Genomic DNA, 20,383 nt, shown 5'->3' on the forward strand with positions numbered 1-20,383 from the left:
AAATCTCTCATGAAGGCAATTTTGTTGCCTTAAGGGAAGCCTTGGCGGCACAGTTTCATTTATGGTAAAAGCCATTATCTCACGACTTCACTGAAAGCAAAAACTCTATCTTAGGAGGGCAATGTTTTTGTCTTAAGTGAGGTCATAGTGTCGTGATTTCTTTCAAGGCCAAAAATGTTCTCATGAGGGGAAACTGTTTTTGCCTTGATTGTGGTTGTGGCACCACAATCTCACTTAAGAAGAAAAAAATTCCTCATGAGACCTGATCTTTGAGTTCTCTAAAAACATTTATCTATAATAAATTCAATTCTCTCTCTCTCTCTCTCTTGAAGAATAGATCTTGAGTTCAACTCTCCTCATCGGCTAGATCTTTAAGGTCTCTTGGGATAGCTTCCTACGACGTTAAAACTCTCTTCTTCTTCTTCTTCTTCTCTCTCTCTCTCTCTCTCTCTCTCTCTCTTTGTGCACAACTCTTGCTTTTCATCTTCCACTCAATGTGATATTGGACTGCATCCACTTATTGTAGATCAAATCACATGTTAGGTGCAGCCATTGGTAGATGTCCAAAGGGGCTCAACAGGAAGCATGAGATGGTGACAATTTGTATATTCATGTGATTAAAAACCTTTTCTGGAAAATATTCAAAGATGTCACTTTTCCTGTATTCAAAAGTAGGAAAATGAATCAGGATAAGCTAATGCTTTGTTAATCAAAAGTGGCGCGTAGATGAGTGAAGCACAGAGAAAACTTTTATTGCCAATTTATAAGTGGTCATCCATTCGCACTTTGGGTTGTAGTGTGTGCCATGATATGAGAGTGTTTTGTCATTGATTGGTGTTTCACAAGTGTCCCTTACAAAAACACCTTGAAAAGGTAGAGTAGAGGTAACTCTACCAATTTTGACGGAGTTATAAATTGGCAATAAAAAGTTGTGAAAGAGAAGATAAAGGAGGAGTGTTGTGGACGCCAGGGATTTTAACCCTAGCCCGCCCAAAGGCGCTCTTCTATACTATATACAATTGAGCTTAAAATTTTAAAGGAAAGAGAGGGCATCCATGTGTCACTCTCTCCTTCGTTTCAAGAACCTTAAGAAAACATTTGGTTTGAAGCGTAAAAGTGAAGGGTGAGTAAGAAATCATTTAGTTTGAAATCTAAAAGTGAAGGGTAAGTAGCAAGAGTACCTCATGGTAGAAAATGAAAAGACTTAGTTTTGACTTCTCCCTTCTGTCAAAAAGTCACAATACTTAGTACTATGTATATATTTATATTATTTAAACTATTTAGCAAGGCCATGGAGTTTCACTCCAGCCTTCAATTTTGAAGGGTGATTACTTTTGTTTTTGTAAAAGATGGCTTTACTTCGTAGCTTGAAAAAATAACGAGCGAGTTGTGCCACATGTCAATAAGTTGGTCCACCTCGAACGTGCATGCACATGTGTGTGCGTGTATGTTTGCCCTCCCTGTGAAGGGAAGGGGAACAATGGTTGGTTTAATTGATGTACATGTGGCAGCGGCAACGCGCGGATCACATACTTGTAACTTTTAAAGACACTATAAAAAATGCACGACGCTCAGCCCATGCATGCATCCTCCTATCGTGACACTCTAGGGGTCGTGCACGCTTGCTATTACGAAAAGCCATCGAAGAGAGAGACTCAAAGAGCTCTTGCTTTGAGTGAGAGAGAGAGAGAGAGAGAGAGAGAGAGAGAGATCAAAGCGTACAAGGACGTCACACTCCATCGGTAGCTTGACAAGATCTTGGCATGGATGAGAAGAAGAGGACCTAGTTGACTATTGTTTTTTATTGAAGGACGTCACCATCAATTATAAGTGATCGTTTTTATTTTGTAAGCGTTGGTTTTGCCAAGAGATGGATTATGAAAAGGAGAAAGAGAGAAGAAGAGGATTTTAACGTTGTAAGAAACTATCCCAAGAGACCTCAAAGATCTATCCGACGAGTAAACTCAAGACCTATTATGTGAGAGAGAGACAAAATACCTTAAAATATACCCAACAAGTCATTAAGTTTGAAATCTAGAGAGCTTGCACATACATAAGACCTCAAAATATACCCGACAAGTCATTAAGTTTGAAATCTAGAGAGCTTGCACGCAAGGGGAGGGGAGGAAACGGAGACTATTACTATCGTAGGTCAAAGATCAATAGTAGGAACGGTTGGTGTGTGTGTGTGTGTGTGCCGGCGGGGGGGGGGGGGGGGGAGAGTTTTACACTGTAGGACCAATAGCTAGAGACCTCAAAATTTTATCCTATAAGTGACTTTGGGGTAGAGAGAGAGAGAGAGAGAGAGAGAGAGAGAGAGAGAGAGAGAGAGTTATCATCCTTATACATCAAATTGACATCCTTATACCTATAAGACCAAATGAAACATACTCTATGCTCTATGTTGATTTGGGCAAGGCCTCTTGATACATGAAGACTACAAATAAAAGGATGACAATTAACAATTTACGATGGCTAGGCGAGGGGTATGTTGACAATGGTTCAAGCTATAATGTAAAAAAAGCAAGCTTGATATGATGAGAAAATGAGCACTCACGTAGGGTATGATATTAACTCTCAAACTTGTAGTGTACGTTATGTGTATACATGAAAAGATTTTTCTGCATTGTAGCTATGTTGGATGGCTACAATGGTGGAGTGGATAAAAAAATGCATTCAACCATGTAAAGCAAGTTCGAGTAGGGTATGATGGTCCGAGTCCAAATGTAAATCACTAAGCAATTTATTTATTTTTACTTTCATTGCCATCTAGCGCTTCGATACACCTATAAAGAATTTATGCCATTTAGTCCTAACCAACATCTGCCTTGTTGTGATTGGATGATGATGCATGCTTTTACCATATCTTGCATCGCTACACAAAACAAATAGAAGATGCACGCATATGAAGCATCTAAAGAGCATCATAGATGGATAGACCAATTACCTTCCGAATATTAAAAGAAAGCCAACTCGGCTCTTAGCCTTCATATTTTCATAACAAGGAGACACCACTACAATTTCAAGACACGCTTTGTATGCTTAGATTGAGGGTACTTTGGCTTTGCTTATCATTTGCCTCTACCCTCCCTGGATTTATCTTATCCAAAGTTATTTTTTAAATCTTGATTCACTACCACCAAATGTCAAAGCATCTACACACTTGGGCAGATTGGAGCCACTATAATCAAGGAATTTCCATGACACTTGTGGGGAAAGAGAGGCTTCAATACTCTTGCCCTTGGGCTAAGAAGCTGAAGCCTAAAATGGAAAGCATGGGCAAGGAGCTACTAAAGTAGCACAGGAAATAATTGACCACTGTAATATATCAACCTAGTCAAATTATAAACCAAAGAATGGGCTGAAAGGCACCTATAAAGGCACTCACAACATAGAGACCTTGAATTCAGACTCAGCCTGCTACTGCCAAACACAGGATCATTAGTCGTGGTCGAGATAATGAGCAGATAAGTCAGTACCCCAATGATGGGCAGAAACCAAAAGCATCAATAATCCATCTCTTCACCCACCCTATGTCACTATTTATCCAAATCAACTCAAATCTGGTATTATAACTTTAATGACTTTCACTACTACGCCTGCCATGGGCAAAATTTGCTTTGGTAGATATACCCCATTCAGAAGTTAAAAATGATATTCCCTATCCTCGAGAAATACTGTGAAAATGGTATATTCTTCTGGGCTTCGCTCCCATAAAAGTCTTTCGTTCTTTCAACATAGTGCACCACTCCCAGCAGCTTCCCAAGGTGGGGACGCCCTGCGTGGAAACCGTTGTGCAAACAAAATGCTAATCGTTCAGAATGATGAAGTTAATGAATTTTCATCATTTTCATTCCATGCTAATCTGCATCCATGTCTTCCTCCAAGGCAGCTTTAGCTACAGCCTTGGCTTGTTCAAGGAGTTCAGCCGGAACCTGTGATACAAGCAAACAACAAAATATTAAATCCTTGAAGAGCCAATACAAAAGCAACCGAGATTTTCAATAGCACCAAACAATATCACAAGACTTTTTACTGTCACTAGGCATGCCCCAAGTGCCATCTAAGCTATGGCACCTTCAAAAAACCAGAAAAATATTGAAACGAACATGCTGAGCTCCTTAAACATTAAGCAAAACAGTTCTCCAATGGACTTTACGGATCGCCCCCAAAATCTGTCATCTTGTTCTCTAATTTCAGCAACAATCACATGAGGCTTTATAACCATGGAAAGGCTCTAGATACATCTCCTCTAACATAACAGTACTTCTAATAAACAGTGTCACACTAAAATGCGGTTGCTCCCTCAAAACGAAACAAAACACAAAACGCTTGAAACATTTCGAGACAAACTCGAAACAGGGGATTGAAACACGTTTCTCAGGTTCAAAAAAAGTCTAATTTTCAAAATTCAAAATTATCCATGTAGTGTGTGATGTGCAATAATATATTTCACTTGTGTGACCATGTCCATAGGATGTATCCACCTACTAGACTCCTAAATATTACGTTGCATACAGCCTCTAGAAATGTGTTTCGTCTTGGCATTTTTCGAACCGAAACAATACAAAACGCCTCGAAAAGATGAAACGGTGAAACGAATGAAACGTTTCTTGTTACTGTTAATAAACCATTCAAAGGTGTAAAAACTTAAACATACAAGCAGTGAGCTGAAACAAAGAAACAGGGATAAGATGATTGACAAAAATAACATGCACACATGTATCAGCATAACCACAGCACTGCATTCCTCTAGTTTACCAATAGTTTTCTGTTGTTTACTAACCCGTTGATGCTCACGTTTTGACTCATCACATATCCAGCTCATCTCCAACTCAAAGGCCTTGTCTTTTGCTTCATCATGGACGCTGTATATTCTGTAAACATAGCAGTAGTATGTAAGATAAGGACGTACAGAATAACTGAAATTTTATATCGGGAGATCATCCTAAACTGGAACCTTCCAAGTACAGCTCACATTTTTGCCACTTCAATAACACCTTCTCTGCATGTCATTTCTGACAATTTGAGTTTCTCGATCTCTCTGTCCAAAACACACAATTGGCAAACATGAGTCCTGGTCCATGTAGCTATTAGCTATAGCAATTTCTGGTAATTTATGCCTATGAATCCAGGAAAAGCCCAAATTTACTATAAAGAAAGTGCAATTTACATAATAATTGCCGTCATTCACAAAATCAAATAACATCTCCCATAATACTGACTACATACTACAACATCCCCAAGTGCAAAACCCACTCAACATACGTCTTTGCAGCCTGTCTTCCTTTTCCGACAGCTGCCCCAAAATACCTCTGTGCATCACAACAGGAAAACATTCAGCAACTGCCCCAAAATACGTAAGTTGGCATGCTGTAATAACTAACGTAAGTCCTGGTTGAGCAAATGATATGCATTACATAAGCAACACCGGATGGTTCAATCATGTAAAGCTGTGGCCCATCCCGATCATAACCACCAAGCAGAGCTGCTGTTCCAAACGGTCTACACAAACTTGTGCCAGTGAGCTTGAGAAGTCATACAGAAAACTTGAAATGTATTTAAAGCGGTAAGAGGCACATGCAAGGAGAAAACCTTAACCACCAATAAAGAGTGCAGAGATGCACATAGCTGGCTACGCGATCACAAAGCTCTTTGATAGGAATTTCGTCTCCGTAGTTACTGGTGTCAGCGAACCAGTGTAAGTACCTTAAAGCTACCCAAATCTCAAGAATGATTAGCCATCGCTTGCAAATTATCAAGGAAGACCTTAAATAGCTGTTAGCTTCTGAACGAGCACGTGACACAATTTGCCTGCCATCAGCGGCTAACCCTGCCATTGCCTGGATCAAACAAACAAGTTGCATGAATCATGCCATAATGACCTCTTACATTCATATCACATAACCACGATCATCAACCACCCCTGCCATTGCCTGGCTCAAACAAACAAGTTGCATGAATGATGCCATAATGACCTCTTACATTCATATCACATAACCACAATCATCAACCATCAACTAGGCCATAATGATGGTTACCCATTGCTCTTTCCATACTAGTACTTTATTTTCCTCTCCCTTGATAATAAACACGTTTTCCACACCCCTAAGACCTGCTTGTTACGATTATTGTTTTATATGAAATAGCCACATCCCCCATTCTAATCATCTTCTTTTCTGAGCCAAAATCAAAATAACTGCACTTCGAAGTGGCTGGTTTGGAATTTGAACACCTTTTCCTGCTCCTCACCACAAATCTGCTCAGGCCAAAGGTCATCCTATTTTGCACTACCAGACAATAGTGAATGACCGGTATACAGTCCAAATAGCGTTTAATCATTAACCCATAAGTTCAGGAGTCTACATATATGCTTGCAACCTGCTAAAATCAGAGGATTCTGATTTAAAACATATGCATGTATATCTTAGAAACATCAAAAAGTCTGAACTTACAAACTGGTTACAACATTTGCATAAAACACCAAATCAAGAAGCACAGAGTTAAAAGGACAACGATGCAAGACCTAAATATTGCATCGCATTATCTGTTTAAAACAAAAAATGGTAGAAAAACAAAATAACCGTTCCTTGGAGATAACTTGAACAAAATAGCTGGGAACCTGATTAACCTTAAGCTACATCTTCACCACTGACACGACAAATGCAATACAAGATTCTACCTTAGAAATGGAGAAGAAGAATGTGGAATATTAAAATATGCAGCAGAGCTTGAGTTCAATCTAATGTCAAAAGTACCTATGTAATTAAGTTAACAGATGCCATAAGAGAACTTGCAATCAAGGCAAGACCAATTTACCATTCCAGCGTGCCGATGGACAGCATGTATCCGTCGATTTGATCCCTCCAGAAGCATTTTGGAAGCAATCAATTTCTCTACACCCTAACCAGTCCCCTCCAAAAACATAATGAAACACCAGAAACACTGTACACTGACTGCATGAAAAAAAACAGGAATTTACATGAACAAACAAATGAAAAGTTTTTAGTACCAGGACTACTCCATCCTTGCACTTTATGCCCACTGATGTCCTGCAAAGAATAGAAGAATGTTATCGACTATACTTACAAAAAACTTGTGCTGAAACTCTCCACTGCACTTGACGAGACAGACAGGATGTTTACCCGCTATTATCAACAGCCTTGTTTGCATACTCAATTTGAAACACGCGTCCATCTGGTGAGAAGGTTGTTACTGAAAGATCGTACTGCAGAAGTGCATAATCAATCAGGTTAAGGAAAAACAAACAAAAAAAAAAAAAAAACTCAAAAAAAAAAACAGAGGCATGAAAGTTCAGTAGAACTGTTAAAAACGAGATTTGGTACATACATCACAAATTGGCAAAACAATATCCAGCATGGCGAGTGACATCAACCCCATGCTGACATAGATGTACAGTATTATATGGACCACCACTATTCAAATCCACACTGTAAGAGACAAAGTGTTTGGCCCCGGAATATCGGAAGCCTTCGTGGAAGTACTTTGCTGAATGATTACCATACGATACACATACGATAGGGTACACGGCACAACATGATGACATGTATTTTGTGCTTTATTTGTCACGTGATAGATAAGCGAACACACCAATGCTTCAAATCAAGGCGGAAAGGTACGAAGTGTCCTATACGTGTTCAGAAAGAAAGGTATGGCTAGTATATGACGTCCCAATCGAACAATGTACTGAAAGAACGGGACTCCTGGGTGGTCTGCAGAAGAGAAGGGATCCCTCCATAGCCACTCACCAGGATCCCACTGTACTCGTGCCAGTGGACAACACTTTCAAGCCCACAGTCTCCAATGTCCAGACTCAAGAGCTGCTGGGTCAAGTTCTATGACACAGGTCCTCCCACAGATGCCCACTACTCAGATCCTCTGAAAACAGCACTCTGCTACCTGTGATACCTCTACTACAACTCGCTGAAGGCGTCTCCCACCCTGAAGCTCGAAGAAAAGGGCTGGGACAGTCTCTGAGCAGGCCCTGACTGAGATGAGAACCTCCAGTCGTGTGAAGGCTCCCATCCACCGGGGTGCTACTGGCTCGAGGGGCGTGAGCCACTCAACTGGAACTCACTCTGAGATGTCCTGGCACATGCTCTGCACCCCTCTCATGCCCTGTAGCTGAAGGCCCTGTAAGTGTCAAATTTAAGTGACTGTCCACCTTCCTTAAACTCTCGGACTTTCTTGCTTTTGTCTTCCAGAAAGTCATACTGGTTGGCTTTATAAAAATTCTTCTTCTTTGCATAAAAGTTGTTGTCGTCAGAGTCTGAACTGTCTGTAGACAAGTCCTCTGTAGAACTGTCACTCACGGGGCGAGATTTAGATTTATTTGCCTTTTTCTTGCCCTTTCCGAAGCGTTGCTTTTTGCTTCGCTTTTTGGCTTTTCGGTCTTCTTCGCTCGAGTCAGATGAGCTAGAAGAACTGTCAAAAGAAGAAGAAGAGGAATTGGGCACTCCTTCAAATCGAACACGCTTCTTCTGTTTCTTTGCCTTTTCAAATGTCAACTGACAGCCCAAATAACCCGCGAAGCCAGTGCCTTTCTTCTGCTTTTTGCCGTGATTTTCACCTTTGTTCTGCGCATCAAAAAGCTGAGCAATTCATGCATCAACCACCTCTTCTAATTCCTTCTCTGTATACTTCTTGGGAGTAGGAGGTTTCTTAAGAGCGGGTTTTGGGGGTGGTGTTGTGGTTTTCTGCCACTGCGTGTGCACCTCCTCCAAAGAGGTCTTGCTCATATATTTTGCCATTTTTGGGTCCTTGGCAAAATTAAGCATCATCTTTGTTGCGTCGCCGATCAATCGTTAACGCTTCATCTCTCGACCCTCCGCCTGAGTAGGCCGAGGCGGGCTATACTCCTTGCCGAAATCTTCGTTGTGATCCCTTCCCGCATCTCGGATGCAGAGGGAGTCGATTGATCTTTGCCTGAAGCCATAGGTGCCGCGGAAAAAAAAATAAGGGATCGGATTTCCCGTAGAAGAGAAATTGGCCGTGCTCTCATACCACTGTAGCAGACTTGGACATTCCAAGTCAAGAATCTACCGCAACAGCACCAAATAACCACTTTAAAACAGTTCACAGTTCACAATTTATTCGACACTGGCCCGGCAGAGTTCCGTGCATAGAGATATTGGCCCCAAAGACTGGCGCCCCTTTCGGTATTTCTTTTTGTATTAATCTGAGTTCAAAGTACAAGAGTGCGGACAGGCGCTCACACTCAGACTCTGCGTCCAGATGCTCTGAGTTGTGAGAGGCCTGCTCACGTATTTAAAGAGTGCAAAGGATGCCAAAAGCAAAGCCCCAAAAGCTGGAAACTAATAGCCTTTTAAAAAAATTAAAAGCAAGGCTCTTTCTCTCTCTCTTGCTTGTAAATTAAAGCAAGGCCTTCAAAATAAAGCTCTCTCTCTCTCTCTCTCTCTCTCTCTCTCTCTCTCTCTCTCTCTCTCTCTCTCTCTCTCTCTCTCTCTATTCAACTTGCGCAGAATAAAGCAAAAGCCAAAAATCAGTGTAACCAGCCCTGCGTAGAGAAAACAACAGGATTTCCGTACGTTGCCTGCCACGTCATCAGCCTATACGGTTCCACATTTTCCATCGCTTTTCACGGGTCTGCCGTACTGCAGCGCCAAGTCAGCATTTGCCAGGGATTTTCGCGAGGGCTGTCCATGCTGAAAGGGTGTGTGTGTGTGCAGCCACGTCATCACATTTGTGACATCGGCTCACACGATAAGGTGGCCGGTTCGGTGGTGTGCTTCCAGGTATCAGATCAATGGTATGATTCTCAGGACAAGCGGGTGGTAACTCGCCTGGCAGGCCCTCTGAAAAGCAATCGGCATGAGTGTGGAGAAAATCTTGGCTTCTTTATCAAGTTCAAACATATTTGTCCTATTCTCATCATTCAACTCTTTAAACAAGATCTTCTTAAATGAAGAAGGGGGTAGAAAAGAGCTCCAAAATCTCTCGCAATATGCGTCCAAGGTATCTTTCTTGGTCATCCGAAGATGGTTCCAAGCAGTTCGTATGTCACGTTCGTACTCCCGAGTCAACCAAGAAGAAATAAAAAGCCTTTTAGATTTCAGCCATTTAACTGGCGCTTTCTTGTCCAAGAGAAAGGTAGACCACCATGTTCGAGCATTTCCCTTGAAGTAAGAGGTAGTCCTCTGAATCTTGAAGTGCACTAAGTAATGCCCTCCAAAGAAAGCTATATCAAATTGCTGTATGAAGGCCAAAGCCCTCAAAGCATCTCGAAATCAAGAAAAAGTATCAAATTTAATTGATTGTCCACCTTCTTTAAATTCTCGAACTTTCTTGCTTTTATCCTCCCGAAAGTCGTCCTCGTTGGCTTTATAGAAATTCTTCTTCTCTGCATAAAAGCTGTGATCATCGGAGTCCGAACTATCTAAAGACGAGTCCTCTGTAGAACTGTCAGAAACAGGGCAAAACTTAGGCTTCTTTGCCTTTTTCTTGCCCTTGCCGAAGCTTTGCTTTTTGCTTCGCTTTTTCCCTTTTCTGTCTTCTTCGCTCAAGTCGGAAAAGCTAGAAGAACTGTTAGAAGAAGAAGAAGAAGTATTGGATACTCCTTCAAATCTGACACGCTTTTTCTGCTTTCTTGCCGAGGCAAAAGCAGATTGACGACCCAAATAACCCGGGAAGTCAGTTCTTTTCTTTTGCTTTTTCTCGTGCCTTTTGGCTTTGTTGGTTGCGTCAAAAAGCTCGGTAATCCGTGTATCAACCACCTCTTCTAATTCTTGCTCTGTAAACATCCTTGGAGTCAGAGGTTTCTTGAGTGCCGGTTTGAGGGGTGGTTTTGTGGCCTTCCGCCACTGAAAGGCGTCAAAAATTTTGCAGATTTGGGATCCTTAGCAATATTGATCATCATCTTTGTCGCATAGCCAACCAATTGTCGATGCTTCATCTCTTCAATCTCCGCCTGAGTAGGCCGAGGCGGGCCATACTCCTCGTGAGAATCTTCTTCGTGATCTCTTCCCGCATCCCCAGATGCAAAGGAAGTCGACTGATCTCTGTTTGAATCCATAAGTGTCGCGAGAAAAGGATCGAATTTCCCGGTAGAAGAGAAATCGACCGTGCTCTGATACCACTGTAACAAACTTGGACACTCCAAGTCAAGATTCTACCACGACACAGCAAAGATTCACTTCAAAACAGTTCACAGTTCACAATTGATTCGACACGGCCTGGCGGAGTTCCGTGCCTAGAGATATTGGCCCCAAAGACTGCGCCCCCTTCGGTATTTCTTTTTGTATTAAATCTGTGCTCAAAGTACAAGGGAGTGGGAGGGTCTCACTCTCAGACTCTGCGTCCAGATGCTCTCAAATGTGGGAGCCCAAGCCACATTTATAAAGGTTTACAAAGGATGCCAAAAGCAGAGCCCCAAAAGCTTAATAATCAAAAGCTTCTCTCTTTAAAAATCCACTTACAAATAAAGCAAGTTTTCAAAAGCTTCTCAGCCCAAGACAGAAGCTTAGGCCAAGACTTGCGAAGGATTCAGCGTAGCCAAAAAGTTGCCTTTCCGTACGTTTTTCTTTGCCACGTCAACCCTCCGTGTTTTCCGCCGAATTTTGCGCCGCAAATTGCGGGGGTCCGTACACTGCTGCCACGTCAACCCTGCAACGCAATTCACGGAACTGCCTGCCAGAGAAGGTGTGTGTGTGTGTTTGGTGTTTCCTCTGCCCAGGGCCATGCCACGTCACCTAGTTTGTGACACCGGCAAGATACATGGCTGCCGTTAAAACTTTGTTATTCCCTGTTTTCTTAGTTGTCGCAAAATAAGCATTAAATAGATGCAACCAAGAATGAATAACATTAGCATCCATCTTACCGTCATACTGAATGTCTACTTCTCTGTGACGAGGTTGTTGAAATCTGCTTCTCAACTTGTGCTACCTGATGATTAGCCCACGTCCTTGAGTGGCTCGAGCTTCGAGGTGAGAACCAGTAGGACCAACTCTTGTATGCGTTGGTCTCTCTGTGCCTCACGTTCTAATTCCAAGGCCGCTTGTCTTTCTTCAGCCGCTATACGCACGTACTCACGCTTATGCTCCAAGGCTATCCTTCTCATCTTTCTAATTCCAAGGCTGCTCGTCTTTCTTTGGCCGCCATGTGCACGTGCTCACGCTCATGCTCCAAGGCTATCCTTCTTTCTTCGCCTGCCAAGCTCGCTTGCTCGCGCTCGCGATCAAAGGTGGCGCGTTGCACCTCTTGTTGTAGCATCATGTCCATCATCGTCTTGACCAAAGCCTCCATAGGATTTGGTGCAACCCTCGGTGTCGATAGGGAAGGGGGAGGGTCGGAAAAACCTCCCGGTGGGGAAAATTCTTCTTTGCCACCTCCATGCTCATCACCTCCACGCAAAGTATCCATTCCACTTCGGGTGATGACCATACACTAAGATCTTGGGTACTTAAGTTCACGAGGAACTTGGGTTGTTGTGGTTCTTGGGTTCTTGAGGTTCTTGAGTTCTTGAGGTTCTTGAGGTCTTTAGCCTGCAATCTGTGTTAGAGAAGGCTTTTCTCTTACCCGAGCTCAACTCTTCCCTGCGGGCGCACCCCTTGGCGACCTTGTGCTGATTGGTCGGCCGCTAAGTGCACGGTCCGCTCCCAATGAGTGACAAGAGGAAAAAAGGGGAGGCCAGACAAGCCCTTCTTTCTTGGGTTACCTGTCACTCTTCAAAAACATGATTAGGAATCGACACGTCCGAGTGGACTTGGATTACGTGCGACTGCAACAAGTAAAAAAATTCTTGTGGTTCTTTCCTTGAGTGATACAGAGCACTGCCAAAGCTCTGATACCAATGTAAGGTGCAACGGAAGTGAATGTTGAACTTTGCTCAAGATGAGTGCTTCGAACTGTGCTTAAGGGTTCTTTTTAATTACGGAAGGGAGAGCCTTCCGTTCCTTTAGTGAGAGAGTGCAAATGATCACAAACAAAGTGAATGACACTGTCAATGAAGGTACTGAGAGAGAGAGAAAAGAATACGACACCAGACGGTTGTCAAACCCTCCTCCAAGGCCCCCCTCTCTATGGCGAGAAAGGTCTATGCTATTGATTGCACAAATCTGGTACAATGGACTAGATGCAATGGACTTGCCGACGATATCGACAACAATGATGACGGGCTGAAATCTGAAAACGCTAGGGGCTGGATTCAGCAAATCTGCTAACTGCTGAATTCTGGCACTGTTTCGGCGAGAACGTCGATGGCGATGACGCGACAACGATGCGCTGAAAACGCAGATGCTGAAACAGCGGGCTGAATCTGAAAACGTTCGCTGATCCGACGGTGCAGCGAGGATCTGTTGCGGGTAGGTGAGATCTGCGAGGCTAGGGGCTGATCTTGCGGGTCTAAATGCTGAAAACTGAAGACGATGATGCTAGGGGCTGATCTATCACCGGGAAACTGCAAACGCTGATGCTATCTGCAAAAACACCAGGCTGGATCTCCGATCTGCAAAACGCCAGGGCTTATCTGGTGATGGAAGCGCCAAAGGATCTATTGGCTGAAAACGCTAGGCCAATCAGCCACTCTTGCTGAGAAGGTGCACTGCAAGTTGTAGGAACTTCTGCTGCCTCTTCTGCCAGAAAGTGCTAGCGCTAGGTTTTTATTTATATTTGCTTAGCAAAGTTGCCCTTCCCAGTTTCCCAACAAAGTCACTTATTATTAATAAGTGAAAAATGGATAAAATAGGAAAAATGGATTATGTGCACTATAAAATGCTCATGATGGGTACTGATTGTAATGTTAATGATCATGTTGTGTGCAACCAGAGGATATGCAACTACTTTTAAGTGCCTGGACATGCACGGCCTCCGCACAGCATCACAAAGGTGCCAGAACACACTTCCTAAGCTGACCTGAACCCTAGACCTGAAGTAGCTTGTCCACATGCACAAGGGTTAGATGTGCACGTGACACTCCTTCATTGTGTTCAGTTCAGTTTCTCTTTTCAAGTGAGGTAAAGTAACCTTGTGTTTGTGCGGAAATTAGATCCGAGCTAAATCCTTAAAACGCTTCCGCTGCACCTGACATTGGTATCAGAGTTGTGTGTGTGCTTTGGCTTTGCGAACTCAAGGGAAGCACCGAGAACCAAGTAGAATCGAGAACCCAAGCAAAACCGAGAACCCAAAGAACCTCACTCAGTTTTTTTTTATGAAGAAAGCTTCGTGTCCGTGCCCCAGACTTAGTAGGCACTCCCACCCTTCGTCCATCGCACATCGAGTACGCTCTCATCTTCATCGCTATATAGGTCTTTGACATCATATACACGAAAATCCAGATCTTGAATACCAAGATTTGCTTGCCTTGTCTGCGGATATAGAGAAGTTGGAGAAAGGACCCATAACCCTCTTCTGCATTCGCATTCGCATGTAGCGTGCATCCCCTTTCGTTGACAAGCAAGCCTTGGAAAAACCTCCGAGCACCCTTATCTTTCAGTGTAACAGACTTGTACACTCCAAGTCAAGAATCTACCGCGACACGACAAGAATTAACTTCAAAACAGTTCACAAATTGATTCAACACCGGCCCGGCGGAGTTCCGGGCCAAGAGGTATTGGCCCCAAAGAATGGTGCCCCTTTCAGTATTTCTTTTTTTATTAAAATCTGTGCTTAAAGTACAAGGGAGTGATTGGGTCTCACTCTCAGACTGTGCGTCCAGATGCTCTAAGAAGTGGGAGCCCAAACCACTCTTTTAAAGGTTTTACAAGGATGCCAAAAGCAGTGCCTCAAAAGTTGTCCCAAAAGCATTAAAAAATAATGCCATTCATCTCACAAGGTTTGCTTGATAAAGCAACTCAAAATAAAGCAATTTTGGCGTAGGAATTTTTCAGCCATAGCATAGAAAAAGCAGCCCCCTTTCTGCGTAGGAAAATCCGTACAGCTGTCCATGAAACGCGGGATGTCTGTACGCTCTTGCCACGCGGCTGTCCGTATTGTTTTTCCGCAAAATGTGCCGCGATGTGCGGGAGTCCGTACGGCAGTGCCACGTCAGCATTTTCCGAGATTGTTCCATGCCAAGGGGAGGGTGTGTGTGTGTGTGTGTGTGTACTAGCTACCACATCACAGGTTTGTGACATACCCCCCTCTTGAACGCATTGTAATCACCCTCGATTACGCCTGCAAAACAGACAAAGGCCATAAACTGTCTTAGCGGACACTGACAGTTAGTACCGGCGCACTAGGAACACACATCTAGCACATGTACCAATCGACGGTCACATCACAGGACATCACTTGACATCACATGACAAATCACATTCAAAATTCATTCGGATCTCAGACCATGATTAATCGGCAACGTATTTAGCAATCGCATCTAGATCCACTCGGGACCTCATAGATGCCCGATTAATTGCAATCACGTCTATCGAGATCTTTCAGACCGAAATGCTCCAATCATTTCGTCTATTAGTTCCTGCACTCAAACAAGTCAAGAACAAATTAATATCATATTATCGGGAATTCCAGTTCATAAAGTCATACAACAGAATACTGTCAGCTCACAGTATCCCTGAAACTCAAAAGAGACATCAGTGACTTTAGTATCAAAAATCGAGGCAATCTGTTGACAAAGGAGCGGAGAGACTCCCCTTTGTGCATACCGTTGCACCAGATTCCGCCCAAGCTGAGTTTGGGGTTCCATTTAGAATAGACTATGCTAAACCAAATGCTTGAAGGTAATGATTCACAATATGAGGAGTATCTGCTACGTCCTCCTCCTCCATCCACTTCGCATCCAATGCAGGATAGTTCTTGAATTTAACCAAGAACCGCCTAATCGCTTTACCCTTAATCTTTATGTCTTTATGTGCCAATATCTGTTCTGGAACAAGGATGTCCTCGTTTTCTTCCACTTGGGGTTGCTCATCAGGCTCCCCATCTTCTGGCACATCGCCTTTAAAAGGCTTCAAGAGACTCACATAAAAAGCATTGTGAATTCTCCAAGTATCGGGCAGCTTCAGTCTAAAGGAGACATCATTTATCTTTTCGAAAATTTGGAAAGATCCATAGTATCGCATACTAAGCTTTGGAAAAAGCCTCTCCTTTCCCTTTTTCTTTCTCAAGCGTGCCTTCTGAAAACGTAAGAGAACCCAATCGTTCTCGTTCAATTTCAAATCGCCACAATGGCGATCTGCTGCCTTTTTCTGTCTTTCTTGAGATTTCTGCAAAGCCTCGCAGACCTTGGCAAAAGCCGTGTCCAAGTCACGCGTGTGCTCGTCCGCTTCAAAAATCTTATCTTTCGTGCTTAGGAAGGGTGGAACCTTCGTAGCACCTTCAATAATCTCAAATGGCGCCTTCCCCGTGGAAGAGTGTATCGTGTTATTGTAAGCAAATTCCACCAAAGGTAAATACTTTTCCCATTGAGTCTTCTGCAAAGCCTCGCGGACCTTGGCAAAAGCCGTGTCCAAGTCACGCAAGTACTCGTCGGCTTCAAAAATGTCATCTTTCGGGCTTAGCAAGGGTGGAACCTTCGAAGCACCTTCAATAATCTCAAATGGCACCTTCCCCATCGAAGAGTGTATCGTGTTATTGTAGGAAAATTCCACCAAAGGTAAATACTTTTCCCATCGAGTCTTCTAATCCGAAATGTAAGACTTCAATAAATCTAGTACCACTGAATTAGAAATCTCTGATTGCCCGTCAATCTACGGGTGGAACGATGACGAAAACTGCAACCACATGCCAATGTTCTCCCAAATTGCCTTTGAAAACAAACTCGTGAATCTGGGGTCTCTGTCGGAGACAATCGTCTCAGGCATGCCATATAATCTGAAGATCTCGGCCACAAACAGTCTCGCTAAGTGATCCGGCTTGACTGTTTTCTTCACTGGAATGAAATGAGCTTGCTTACTAAATCTGTCAATAGCAGTCCACATACCATCGTGCCCACTTTGTGTTCTCGGGAGATCAAAAATGAAGTCCATTGCAATACTTTCCCAGGGGCGGGTGGGTATGGGTAAAGACTGTAACAATCCTTGTGCTTTATGCCTGTCAAACTTGACCTTTTGGCATATTAAGCAACTGCGTACAAAATAGTCCACATCCTTCTTAAGTCCCGGCCAAAAGAAGTATCTCTCCACACCTTTCAAGGTGGTAGCAATGCCGTGGTGACCTGTAAAAGGTGGACAGTGGCATTCGGTTAGAACCTTTTCCCTTAATGGTTGTGTAACGCACAACATCGTTTTTCTCATCAAGTAGCCATCCCGAATGGAATATCCCGCTACTACCTCCCCATTACGTATCCGAGTGAACATATCTGCAAAATCTGTATCTGTGGCATATTGATCGACCATATCCTTGAAGCTCCTATGATGTATCGCGGAAATAGCCAGAACCAACGGCTTCCGAGAAAAAGCATCTGCCACCAAGTTCTTCTGTCCCTGCACATAGACAATCTGGAAGTGAAATTGTGACAAGATGGGAAGTGAAATTGTGACAAGATGTTCGCCCACCGCATCTGCTTTTCCGATAGCTGCTTCTGTGACAAGAAGTAGCGTAAACTCTGTAACAAACTGCTGACGTGTCGACCTACTGAAGAACGGAGCTATCGGTCGAGGAGCCTAAACCCTAGAAGAAGCAGAAGCAACAGAAGAAGGAACAACAGATTTCCTAAAATTGTGTAGCTGTTGATGATGTGGCAGATTTCCGAAAAATACGATGGCTGCTGACGTGGCAGGCTATATGGATTTCTGCGTTTTGCATTGGCTCAAGCAGTGGCAGCTGTACGGATTTCTGTGATTTACGTTGGCAGCTTTTTGGGCATTGCTTTTAGACCAGATTCTTTTGAGTTTGAAGGCTTTTCACTATAACTTCTTTTTAGGCCAAGGGCCTTTAAATATGAGGTTAGGGCTCATTCTCTGGCATGCTTCCTGCAGAAGGTGCAGAGTCTGGAGTACCGGCTCGTAAAGAAATACCGAAAGGGGAGCCAAGGTTTGGGGCCAATACTCTCTGGGGTGGAATTCCGCCACTCCGTGTCGCGTGTCGTCTCTCTCTCTCAGTTCAATTGTTATTGAAGTGCTAAAAGTCTGTTCAATCTGTTCTTTTCTATTGGCACGTGGTGCCATCTTGAAACAGTGGTATCAGAGCATCAAGCGTGTGCTTTTCTGAAAGCATACCGGTCCCACAAAAGAGCAGACAGAGCAAACCAGAGACTTTTGGATTTTCTTCGAGGTATCTTCACCCTGCAACACGGACTTATTAGCCACTCCCACCCTTACTTCATTGCGCATCAGGCGCGCTCCCGTCTTCATCGCTGTGTCTTACACGGCATAAGTCATAAAGAACCCAAGATTTGGAATTCATGGATTCAATAGAATATTTGCAGTTTCTGCTCAACGAGCTTCACGACATTCTTTCGCGGTATCCTCAGCAGAATCTTCCGATGCTGCAAAGTTTTCAACAATTTTTGAGCTACATGTTACCCCCTCTAATGCCCCAGGTGGTACCTCCTCCTCCGGCACCAGAAAGTACAAGAGCTTCCAACCAGCAACCTTCTCAGCCGTCTGTTCCGATCGGGGGAGTTTTCAAGAATATGGTGCAGCCATTTGACCCTGATCCAGTGCAACCGCCTTTGCCACCACCATTGCCCCCACCGCCACCAAGCTACAATGGTTGGAGCCAACTTGGATACCCTTATTATCCATACCCGGGATATGCACCTAACCAACCCAAAGATTTTAAAGATGGCGGCACGACAATCAAATTTTTCACTTTTTCCGGGGTGAAAGATCGCAAGAAAGCATTGCAATTCCTACAACAATTCAACAACAACTATGCTTTAGGGAACTATACAAAAGAATCCAAGATTTCTCGAGCAACAAGATTTCTTAAAGATAATGCTATGCAATGGTGGAGTTCAATCGCGACACAAGCGCATGCTCCAAGGACCTGGCAAGCTTTCAAGACAGTTTTTGCACGTAGTTACATGACTTCGATGTTTGAAGTCCGCATTTTGGCAGAGTGGGGCAACTTGAAAATGCTTGCCACCAAAACCATGGACGACTATAACCAAAGGTTTCTCGACGTGTACCTTCCGGTGTCCTTTAAGTTCATTCCCTTGGAGGACCAGTGCGAGAGCTACACCATTGGACTACCATCACCATTGCAGAAATATTGTCTCTCCAAGAAAGTCTTCACCATGCAAGAGCTTATAGACCATGCCACGGTCGACTACAAGCTCATGAAAGGAAAGTTGGAGTTTACCACAAAAGAACCTCCGGCCACTAATCAAAACTCCAGGCAACAACGAACAAATTCTCGGGAATCGCGCGAAAACCAACCTCAATGGCCTCGTCTGACACAACGTCAACAAGACGCCTTGTTACACGAAGGCCGATGCTTCGAATGTTTCCAAACAAGGCATACGTTCAATACATGTCCTGAGCGAGCCTCGACGTTCTCAGTGCAACCTTCTACTTACACGTCAGACAAATCCTCGGGGCCACCTCCGCCCAAGAAGACTAGACCTGCTATTGGACTAGTACCCGATATTTATGGTATACACCTCGAGAGTTTTAATGAATTATACAGAGCTTATGAAATAGTCAACGGCTTGAAAGCCCTTATTTTCTTTGACCCCGGAGCTATGGAGAACTTCATCCATCCAGAGGGTGGAGAAATTAAAGCTGAGCTAGCCACCGGGCAAACTCAGAAATTGGTACCGCTCATTGGTGCACTTCCAGTGACTATACAAGATTATCAAGGAAAAGCCGATTTCCACATTATGAAGTTGGGCAATTGCGACGTTCTCTTGGGCATGCCCTGGCATGACAAGAATGATGCAACTCTCCACGTCCGGAACCGAACCATCACCGTGATGCAGAGGGCAAGCCTGTTGTCCTCAAAGTTCGGTTGTACGAACAAAACCCTGAATGACCTCTCTACTTGTTTCCTAGTTAGATACTTTTGAACATTGTTTGATAAAGTATTGTTTGAAATTTGTTTGAAATGGATGTTAACTGTTTTAAACCTGTCTTGGTGCCCATTTGAATTGTTTGACTCTGGTTTTAAATACTGGTTTCAATGATTGGTGATTTTACTCCCGAGTGGAGAAGTAAGAAATCGTGGCAGGCTATACAAATTTCCGCGTCTTGCGTTGGCTGATGACGTGGCAACTGTACGGATTTCCGTGATTTATGCTGGCAGCTTTTTGGGCATTGCTTTTAGATTAGATGCTTTTGACTTTGAAGTCTTTTCACTATAACTGCTTTTTAGGCCAAGGGCCTTTAAATGAGGTTAGGGCTCATTCTCTCGCATGCTTCCTGGAGAAGGTGCAGAGTCTGGAGTACCGGCTTGTACTGTGTTGATGCAATATAAAGAAATACCGAAAGAGGCGCCAAGATTTGGGGCC

The 20,383-nt window shown here is 43.5% G+C and overlaps 1 protein-coding gene across 1 annotated transcript in view; it reads right to left on the reverse strand.

Moving 5' to 3' along the window:
- Positions 1–3,357: 3,357 nt before the first annotated feature.
- The window catches only part of PAG1 (20S proteasome alpha subunit G1), a 95,565-nt gene continuing 78,539 nt past the window's right edge, over positions 3,358–20,383 (reverse strand). Inside the window, exons 2-11 of the mRNA XM_086501392.1 lie at positions 7,146–7,228; positions 7,013–7,052; positions 6,820–6,903; positions 5,770–5,843; positions 5,596–5,682; positions 5,421–5,505; positions 5,269–5,315; positions 4,979–5,044; positions 4,787–4,877; positions 3,358–3,935 (exon numbers count right to left, since the gene is read on the reverse strand). Of these exons, the coding sequence (XP_086357518.1) occupies positions 3,861–3,935; positions 4,787–4,877; positions 4,979–5,044; positions 5,269–5,315; positions 5,421–5,505; positions 5,596–5,682; positions 5,770–5,843; positions 6,820–6,903; positions 7,013–7,052; positions 7,146–7,228 (732 nt within the window). The 3' untranslated portion in view covers positions 3,358–3,860. The remainder of the gene's footprint in view (positions 3,936–4,786; positions 4,878–4,978; positions 5,045–5,268; positions 5,316–5,420; positions 5,506–5,595; positions 5,683–5,769; positions 5,844–6,819; positions 6,904–7,012; positions 7,053–7,145; positions 7,229–20,383) is intronic.

Source organism: Adiantum capillus-veneris, chromosome 26 (assembly GCF_014529385.1).
Source record: "Adiantum capillus-veneris isolate H3 chromosome 26, ASM1452938v2, whole genome shotgun sequence".
In the NCBI taxonomy this organism is placed as follows: domain Eukaryota; kingdom Viridiplantae; phylum Streptophyta; class Polypodiopsida; order Polypodiales; family Pteridaceae; genus Adiantum; species Adiantum capillus-veneris.